At 47.3% G+C, this 10,371-nt stretch overlaps 1 protein-coding gene across 1 annotated transcript; it reads right to left on the minus strand.

The window, feature by feature from the left end:
* Positions 1 to 3,500: 3,500 nt before the first annotated feature.
* On the minus strand, positions 3,501 to 3,836 carry LOC141023090 (uncharacterized). The gene has a single exon (XM_073499401.1). The coding sequence runs from the start codon at positions 3,834 to 3,836 to the stop codon at positions 3,501 to 3,503; it is 336 nt and encodes a 111-aa protein (XP_073355502.1).
* Between the last annotated feature and the right edge of the window lie 6,535 nt (positions 3,837 to 10,371).

Below are 10,371 nucleotides of genomic sequence, written 5' to 3' on the forward strand. Positions count from 1 at the left end.
TGCCCCGTATATAAAGGAGCAAGGGGGGGAGGACGACCGGCCCTAGGGCGCGCCAAGGAGGGGAGGAGTCCTCCTCATAGTAGAAGTAGGACTCCCCCTTTCCTAGTCGAACTAGGAGGGGGAAGGGGGAAGGGGGAAGTAAGGAGAGGGAGAGAGGGAGGGAAAGAGGGGGCGCCGCCCCCTCCTTGTCCAATTCGGACTCCTCAAGGGTGGGGGGGGGGGGCGGCCAGCTCTAAGGCCCCCTCCTCTCTCTCTCTCTCTCACAAGGCCCATGTTGGCCCAGTAGTTCCCCCGGGGGTTCCGATAACCCTCCGGCACTCCGATAATTATCCGGTGACCCCCGGAACTCATCCGGTGTCTGAATATAGTCATCCAATATATCAATCTTTATGTCTCGACCATTTCGAGACTCCTCGTAATGTCCGTGATCACATTCGAGACTCCGAACTATCTTCGGTACATCAAAACACATAAACTCATAATACTGATCGTCACCGAACGTTAAGCGTGCGGACCCTACGGGTTCGAGAACTGTGTAGACATGACCGAGACTCATCTCCGGTCAATAACCAAGAGCAGAACCTGGATTCTCACATTGGTTCCTACATATTCTACGAAGATCTTTATCCGTCAAACCGCATAACAACATACGTTGTTCCCTTTATCATCGGTATGTTACTTGCCCAAGATTTGATCGTCGGTATCTCAATACCTAGTTCAATCTCATTACCGGCAAGTCTCTTTACTCGTTCCGTAATGCATCATCCCGCAACTAACTCATTAGTCACATTGCTTGCAAGGCTTATAGTGATGTGCATTGCCGAGAGGGCCCAGAGATACCTCTCTGACAACCGGAGTGACAAATCCTAATCTCGATCTATGCCAACTTAACAAGTACCATCGGAGACACCTGTAGAGCACCTTTATAATCACCTAGTTACGTTGTGACGTTTGGTAGCACACTAAGTGTTCCTCCAGTATTCGGGAGTTGCATAATCTCGTAGTCATAGGAACATGTATAAGTCATGAAGAAAGCAATAGCAACATATTAAACGATCAAGTGCTAAGCTAACGGAATGGGTCAATTCAATCACATCATTCTCTAATGATGTGATCACATTAATCAAATGACAACTCATGTCTATGGCTAGGAAACTTAACCATCTTTGATTCAACGAGCTAGTCAAGTAGAGGCATACTAGTGACACTCTGTTTGTCTATGTATTCACACATGTACTAAGTTTCCGGTTAATACAATTCTAGCATGAATAATAAACATTTATCATGATATAAGGAAATATAAATAACAACTTTATTATTGCCTCTAGGGCATATTTCCTTCAGCTTCACGGTTTGATTCTCTCCCATCAAAGAATTCACCTTGCAAGCCAATACACACAATACCCCAAACGGCGGGGTTATGTCCAAGAATATGCATTTTCATCTTGTGCTTCCAACTAGCAAAATTAGTACCATCAAAGTAAGGACCTCTACGGTGATAATTTCCATCGCTAGACGCCATACTCTCCTAGGTTGTGAAACCAAGGCTATGATCACCCAAAGCTATGGATCAAGGCAAATGGAGACCAAAGCTCTGATACCACTTGTAGGATCGAAAGTATGTCTAGAGGGGGGGTTATTAGACTACTTGACCAAATAAAAATCTAGCCTTTTCCAAATTTTAAGTCTTGGCAGATTTTAACAACTTAGCACAAGTTAAGCAATCAACCTACACATGCAAGTCTAAGAGTATAGCAGCGGAATGTAAAACATTGCACATGAAGGTAAAGGGAGGAGTTTGGAGGGAGCAAACGCAATGTAGACACAGAGATTTTTGGCGTGGTTCCGATAGGTGGTGCTATCGTACATCCACGTTGATGGAGACATCAACCCACGAAGGTTAACGGTTGCGCGAGTCCACGGAGGGCTCCACCCACGAAGGGTCCACAAAGAAGCAACCTTGTCTATCCCACCATGGCCATCGCCCATGAAGGACTTGCCTCACTAGGGTAGATCTTCATGAAGTAGGCGATCTCCTTGCCCGTACAAACTCCTTGGTTCAACTCCACAATCTTGACGGAGGCTCCCAAGTGACACCTAACCAATCTAGGAGACACCACTCTCCAAAAGGTAATAGATGGTGTGTGGATGATGAACTCCTTTCTCTTGTGCTTCAAATGATAGTCTCCCCAACACTCAACTCTCTCTCAAAGATTTGGATTTGGTGGAAAGATGATTTGAGTGGAAAGCAACTTGGAGAAGGCTAGAGATCAAGATTTATGTGGTTGGAATGTAATATCTTGACCTCAACACATGAGTAGGTGGTTCTCTCTCAGTAAATGTATGCTGGAAGTGAAGGCATGTTCTGATGTCTCTCCTCACGAATGAAGAGTGGGTGGAGGGGTATATATAGCCTCCACACAAAATCTAACCGTTACACACAATTCACCAAACTCGGTGGGACCGAATCAGAAAACTCGGTCAGACCGATTCAGTTCGAAATGTGAACGTTAGGCTTTTCGGTGGGACCGACATGTCAACTCAGTGGGACCAATTTGATTAGGGTTAGGGCATAACGTAATCTTGGTCAGAACGATTACACAAACTCGGTGGGACCGATTTTGGTAATATGCTAACCAGAGAGTTGGTCAGGCAAACTCGGTGGGACCGATTCGCTCATCTCGGTAAGACCGAAACGTTACAAAGGGGGAACAAAGAGTTTGCATTGCGAACTCGGTGGGGCCGATCGCTCATCTCGGTTGGACCGAAACGTTATGAAGGGAAACAGAGAGTTTGCAATCTCATCTTCGTGAGACCGAGATCCCTATCGGTGAGACTGAAGTGACTAGGGTTTGTGGCAGTGGCTATGTCAAGTGAACTCGGTGGCGCCGGATAGATTGTTTCGGTGGGGCCGAGTTTAACTTTTGGTTTGGGACATATGTGGATATGAGAAAGTGGTTGAGGGTTTTTGGAGCATATCACTAAGCATTTTGAGCAAGTAAGCCATTAAGCAACACCTCATCCCCTTTTAATAGTATTGGCTTTTCCTATGGACTCTATGTGATCTTGGATCACTAAATGTAAAATGTAGAGTCTTGAGCTTGAGCCAATATGTGTCCTTAGCATTTTGAGAGGTCCACATTCCTAATCCATGCCATGCCAATCATTGAGCTTTCCTGAAATATTTATCTTGAAATAGCATTAGCTCAGTGAGCTATATGTTGTTAGGAATTACCAAAACCACCGAGGGATAGTTGCACTTTCATCCCCTGTTCAAAAATGCTAGGCATGTGGATCCTTTTTTTTGAGATGGAACACTCCCGGTTCCATAAATCACATCGACTCAGCTACCCTGCTGGCCATCCGGACGTTTACATCGTCAGGCAGGTCCTCGGACCAAATCTGCCACCTCGCATCACAGCGTGCACCAAAGGCAGCTATAGAGTGTGCTAACTTATTACACGCCCTTGGGGCAAAAGAAAAAGAAACGCTAGTGAAGTTTAACGGGCAAACCCCTGGATGTCCCTGAAGATTACTCCTTCAATTGCTCGGTCGGACGCCTTTCCCTGAATTGCATTAATGAGAACCTGGCAGTCAGATTCCACATCCACATTTGTCATGCCCCAGTCACTTGCTGCTTGAAGGCCTGCAGCACATGCTTCCGCCTCAGCACGATTCGTTGTTGCAACATTAGGCAACCGACCTGCACCTGATCCTCGATCATCTCCATTGCTATCTCGTATCACGAATCCCCAGCCGCCCGTGCGTGCAGCCGCATCAAAAGCCCCATCACAGTTCAGTTTCATCCGATCGCCCAAAGGCTTCTGCCATACCATCTCCTATTTTGCCGTCCTCATTGTCCGAGTGTTCCCACACATATTCAGAGGGTCCATTGCAAGGTGACTAATTTTTGAAGATAGGTGTTGCACTGACCCGACCTTCTCTCCGGCATTGAGTTTATTACGCCATGTCCACCATCTCCAAAGCAGACAGGTAATCAGGATCCTTTGATACTCCGGCAGTCGAAGCACTACTTGCATGAGCTCGTGAGCATCCTTGCAAATGCACATATGCTGTCAGAGCCTCTCCAACTGCAGCGCTGTAACACCCCGGATGTAACTTTCCATATTTGTAACTCCGACTCTTGCCATTTTTGGCTATGTGTTATGATATTCCCTTCGTGGTCGGGTTTTGTTTTTCGTTTTGCATTTTGTTCATGTCATGCATCTCATATCATGTCATCATGTGCATTGCATTTGCATACGTGTTCGTCTTTTGCATCCGAGCATTTTCCCCGTTGTCCGTTTTGCAATCCGGCACTCCCATCTCCTCCGGCGCACCCCTTTTCGTTTCTTTTCATGAACGGGTGTTAAACGTTCTCGGAATGGACCGAGGCTTATCAAGTGCCCTTGGTATACCACCAGTAGGCCACCGGTCAAGTTTCGTTCCATTTGGAGGTCGTTTGGTACTCCAACGGTTAACCGGGCAACCGCAAGGTCCTTCTGTGTGTTGCAGCAAAACCCCTCTCTAAACAGCCCAAAACCCCTCTAAGTCATCTCCATGCTCTAGGTCGTTCGATCACGATCGTGTGGGCGAAAACCGCACCTCATTTGGAGCCTCCTAGCTCCCTCTACCTATATATATGCATCCCTCCCGAAATACATTCGCAGTCAAAACCCTAGCCATCTCCCTCTCCGCGGCCGGACGCGTCCGCCGCCGCCGGACGAACCAGCGCCGCCGCGCCCGGCCAACCGCGCAGCGCCACGTGGCGCTTCCCCGCCGGCTCCCGCGCCGCGGCCCGCCAGGCCCGCCGCGGGCCCCCGCGGGCCCAGTTCTCGCGCCGCCCCGAGCGCCGCCCGCTCCTCCGCCGCCCCGTCCGCGTCGCCCGGCCGCCGCTCGCCGCCACCTCGCCGACCACCAACGCCGTCGTCCGTCGCCTCGTCCAGCGCCGGCCGGCCCCGCCGCCGCCGACGGCCGGCTCCGCCCGTGCCGCCTCCACCGGATCCGGGGAGCTCCGGCCTCCCCGTCCCTCCTCGCAGGCGCCCCGTCCCCTCCCTCCGGCGGCCTCCTCCCGCAGCTTCGGCGAGAGCAGCTCCGGCCCCGCCTCGGGAATCCGCGCCAGATCTGGATCCAGTGAACCCTAGGGTTGACTTTCTCTCCTCCCCCGATTTCTTCGTCTTTTATTTCTTACAGTACATGCCCATGTTCATCGCATCATAACTCTCTGCATATAGCTCCGTTTCACGCGTGTAATATATCGAAATGTTCGTCTCGTGATGCTCTACCTTTTGTTCCATTGCACCATGTTCATTTGAGTCCATCTTGATGTCCAAATCTCTGGTGCAAGAGTGCTAGTTGCTGTTATCTGCTGTTACTTATCAGAACATGAGGATTTGTTATTTTTTTTGCCTTTATTCTGTGCATCTTATGGGCATGATCTCTACATGTGTTTTGTTGTATGCCATGCCATCTTTACAGAGGTGTTTGATATGTATTTTTGTGATCTCTGTGGTGACTAGCACAAGCATGCAAACTAGGCTCCGTAATGTTTCTGATTTCAGGGACTCTGTAAATTTACAAAGTCTGTGGCTGCTGTTATTTTGTTGCTATGTATCCATGTGGTTACAGAGAGATCCATGCTTATTTTGGTGATGTTCAGTAAGGATGATTTGTATATATTGTTGTAGTTGACCCATTCATGCCTTTGTTTGCATTTATGGAGTGCCATAGCATGACTCAACCTTGCTCTACGTTTGCTATAAAATATTTCTGGCAGATTGTTAACATGATATTCAATTTTGCCAAGCTTGTTGTAGTTGTTTCATACATGCTATGTACTTCCTCTTGCCATTGATAGCTTCATAAACTTTCCATCTTGCTGTAGGTATGCTGGTTTTGTCATGAATTGCTTTCTGATGAGTGCATCAAGCTCACAAAGATGCCCTCATAATGTCTGTTTCTGCCATGCTCTGTTTTCTGCCAAGTCTGAAACCTGTTAACGAAAATTGCTATGTTTACATGGTTACCATCATATCTTCTGGTCCTTTTTGGCTTATGGTCAGTAAGGGACTTTTGTCATGTGCATTTAGTAGAATACTTCCATGCCTTGTTTTGTCATGTTAAGTTCCTGTAGCATGTTGTTTTCATGCTCTGAACATTGCTACCTGATGCTGTTTCAGTCATGTCCAGTAATTTCACCAAGTCTGTGAACCTGTTATCTTTTGCACTTTTGCCATGCTTGTTTGAACCTGCTGTGGTGTGATATAGCCGTAGCTCAGTGTTCATCTTTTGTCAAGCATCTCCTGTAGATTACTTTCATGTGCTTTGTTGCTATGTTGGAGTGCTGTAGCATTGTTACTTGTTGCATTTTAAGTGCTATCATGCTGTTAATCGCAGATTCGTGTCATTCTTGTTTTGCTTGCCATTTGCAAACCGTGCATCCGTTTCCGGTGATCTTTATATCGATTTCAACCGAAATCATCTCATCTTTCCAGTGGCATGCTTGGTTTGCCAAGTTACTGCCTTGTTCATCATTTTTCCTTCGGAGCACGCATATGCATCGCATATCATATCATGCATGTTTTGCATCATGTTGCTTGTGCATTTCCCGTGATTGATTGTGGTTCCGTTGCTTGTGTTCTTGTTTTGGGTAGAGCCGGGAGACGAGTTCGTGAACGAGAAACCTGTCGAGTATGCTTACGAGGATCAAGCTTTCGACAACTCTGAGAACCTTGCAGGCAAGATGACCATACCCTCGAAATCACTTCTATCTTTGCTTTGCTAGTTGTTCGTTCTTTGCCATGCTGCGCTACCTAGCACTTGCTATATCATGCCTCCCATATTGCCATGTCAGCCTCTAACCATTCTTTTCCTAGCAAACCGTTGTTTGGCTAAGTTACTGCTTTTGCTCAGCCCTTCTTATAGCGTTGCTAGTTGCAGGTGAAGTTGAAGTTTGTTCCATGTTGGAACATGGATATGTTGGGATATCACAATATCTCTTATTTAATTAATGCATCTATATATATTTTGGTAAAGGGTGGAAGGCTCGGCCTTATGCCTGGTGTTTTGTTCCAGTCTTGCCGCCCTAGTTTCCGTCATACCGGTATTATGTTCCTTGAGTTTGCGTTCCTTACGCGGTTGGGTGATTATGGGACCCCCTTGACAGTTCGCCTTGAATAAAACTCCTCCAGCAAGGCCCAACCTTGGTTTTACCATTTGCCACCTAAGCCTTTCCCCCGGGTTTTCGCGAGCCCGAGGGTCATCTTTATTTTAACCCCCGGGCCAGTGTTCCTCTGAGTGCTGGTCCAAACTAGAGCACCGTGCGGGACCGTCCCTTGGCAACTTGGGTTATGTTGGTACCTGTACGCTTCGCTTATCCGGTGTGCCCTGAGAACGAGATATGTGCAGCTCCTATCGGGATTTGTCGGCACATTTGGGCGGCTTTGCTGGTCTTGTTTTACCATTGTCGAAATGTCTTGTAAACCGGGATTCCGAGACTGATCGGGTCTTCCTGGGAGAAGGTTTATCCTTCGTTGACCGTGAGAGCTTATGATGGGCTAAGTTGGGACACCCCTGCAGGGTATTATCTTTCGAAAGCCGTGCCCGCGGTTATGAGGCAGATGGGAATTTGTTAATGTTCGGTTGTAGAGAACTTGTCACTTGACTTCATTAAAATACATCAACCGTGTGTGTAGCCGTGATGTTCTCTTCTCGGCGGAGTCCGGGAAGTGAACACGGTTTGAGTTATGTATGACGTAAGTAGGAGTTCAGGATCACTTCTTGGTCATTACTAGATGACGACCGTTCCGTTGCTTCTCTTCTCGCTCTCACTTGCATATGTTAGCCACCATATATGCTTAGTGACTGCTGCAACTCCACCTCATTACACCATCCTTTCCTATAAGCTTAAATAGTCTTGATCTCGCGGGTGTGAGATTGCTGAGTCCTCGTGACTCACAGATTCTACCAAAACAGTTGCAGGTGCCGACGATGCCAGTGCAGTTGATGAGATCGACCTCAAGTGGGAGTTCGATGAGGAATGTGGTCGTTACTATGTGTCTTTTCCTGATGATCAGTAGTGGAGCCCAGTTGGGACGATCGGGGATCTAGCATTTGGGGTTATCTTATTTTCTTTTGGATTTGACCGTAGTCGGTCTATGTGTGTATTTTGGATGATGTATGAATTATATTCATGTATTGTGTGAAGTGGCGATTGTAAGCCAACTCTCGTTATCCCATTCTTGTTCATTACATGGGATTGTGTGAAGATGACCCTTCTTGCGACAAAACCACAATGCGGTTATGCCTCTAAGTCGTGCCTCGACACGTGGGAGATATAGCCGCATCGTGGGCGTTACAAGCGCTCTCCACACTTCTTTGACCTTTTTGCGCCGTAAGAAGAGATGAGCTCCATCTTCATCCAGTTGTTTGCAACACACACAGTGTCTCACAGTCAACGCCCTGACACTTTTGAGAGAGTTTCAGTGGGAGGCTGTTGTGCGCAAGTCTCCACATAAAACTATTGGATCTTTGGCTGGCATGGTAGGCTCCAGATTTCTTTCCATTCCCATCCTCTAGGCTATTCCTGAGATGTCCCCGGTCGGCCCTTATCCCATCCTTGAATATAAACCATGTACGCAGACTTCAGTGAAAACTCCCCCTTGCTATGAAAATGCCATGCATAATAATCTTCAAAATCATCACGGATGGGGGGTTGCTAGGATTATCTTTGCGTCCTCTTCTTTGAAGGTTTCTTTGACTAGCCTCTCATTCCAGTTCAGTGTTTCAGGGTCAATCAGCTCGCAAACCCATGTCAGCAGGCAGTGCCTCCTTGGTGTTAGAGGTGTTCTCACACTATCCCGAGCTAGCCAAGGATCAGTCTAAATTTTTACTGAAGTGCCATCACCGATTCTGTAGATCAGCCCTTCCTTAAGAAGCTCCACCCCTTTCAGTATGCTGCGCCATGTGTATGAGATACCCGGGCAAGGCTCAGCTTCCAAGACCGAATAGTTTGGGTAGTAACGAGCCTTCAGTACGCGAGCACACAGGGAGTCAGGGATAATTAACAGTCGCCACGCCTGCCGGGAAAGCATTGCCATATTAAAACCGTATATATCCCTGAACCCCATTCCCCCATCTTTCTTTGGTTTGGTCATTAATTCCCAGCTCAATCAGTGCATGGTATTAGTCTTTTCCTGCTTTGCCCACCAGAACATGCAAATCATCGTGCCGATCTCCTCAAATAAGGTCTTTGTATGGTCGAAGCAAGACATGGCAAAGGTTGGGATGGCCTGTGCACATGCCTTGATGAGCACATTGATACGTCCATTTTGCATCATGCTTTTATATTGATATTTATTGCATTATGGGCTGTTATTACACGTTATGTCACAATACTTATGCCTATTCTCTTATTTTACAAGGTTTACATGAAGAAGGAGAATGCCGGCAGCTGGAATTCTGGGCTGGAAAAGGAGCAAATATTAGAGACGTATTCTGCACAACTCCAAAAGTCCTGAAACTCCACAGAAGTTATTTTTGGAATTAATACTGAGCGAAGAAAGTACCAGAGGGGGGCCACCCACCATCCACGAGGGTGGGGGGCGCGCCCTACCCCCTGGGCGCGCCCCCCTGCCTCGTGGGCCCCCTGGCAGGCCTCCGGTGCCCATCTTCTGCTATATGAAGTCTTTTACCCTGGAAAAAAAATCATAAGCAAGCTTTCGGGAAGAAACTCCGCCGCCACGAGGCGGAACCTTGGCGGAACCAATCTAGGGCTCCGACAGAGCTGTTCTGCCGGGGAAACTTCCCTCCGGGAGGGGGAAATCATCGCCATCGTCATCACCAACGATCCTCTCATCGGGAGGGGACCAATCTCCATCAACATCTTCACCAGCACCATCTCCTCTAAAACCCTAGTTCATCTCTTGTATCAAATCTTTGTCCCAAAGCCTCAGATTTGTACCTGTGGGTTGCTAGTAGTGTTGATTACTCCTTGTAGTTGATGCTAGTTGGTTTATTTGGTGGAAGATCATATGTTTAGATCCTTTATGCATATTAATACCCCTCTGATTATGAGCATGAATATGATTTGTGAGTAGTTACGTTTGTTCCTGAGGACATGGGAGAAGTCTTGCTATAAGTAGTCATGTGAATTTGGTATTCGTTCGATATTTTGATGAGATGTATGTTGTCTCTCCTCTAGTGGTGTTATGTGAACGTCGACTACATGACACTTCACCATTATTTGGGCCTAGAGGAAGGCATTGGGAAGTAATAAGTAGATGATGGGTTGCTAGAGTGACAGAAGCTTAAACCCTAGTTTATGAGTTGCTTTGCAAGGGGCTGATTTGGATCCATATGTTTCATGCTATG

Source organism: Aegilops tauschii, chromosome 5 (genome assembly GCF_002575655.3).
Source record: "Aegilops tauschii subsp. strangulata cultivar AL8/78 chromosome 5, Aet v6.0, whole genome shotgun sequence".
In the NCBI taxonomy this organism is placed as follows: Eukaryota; Viridiplantae; Streptophyta; class Magnoliopsida; order Poales; family Poaceae; genus Aegilops; species Aegilops tauschii.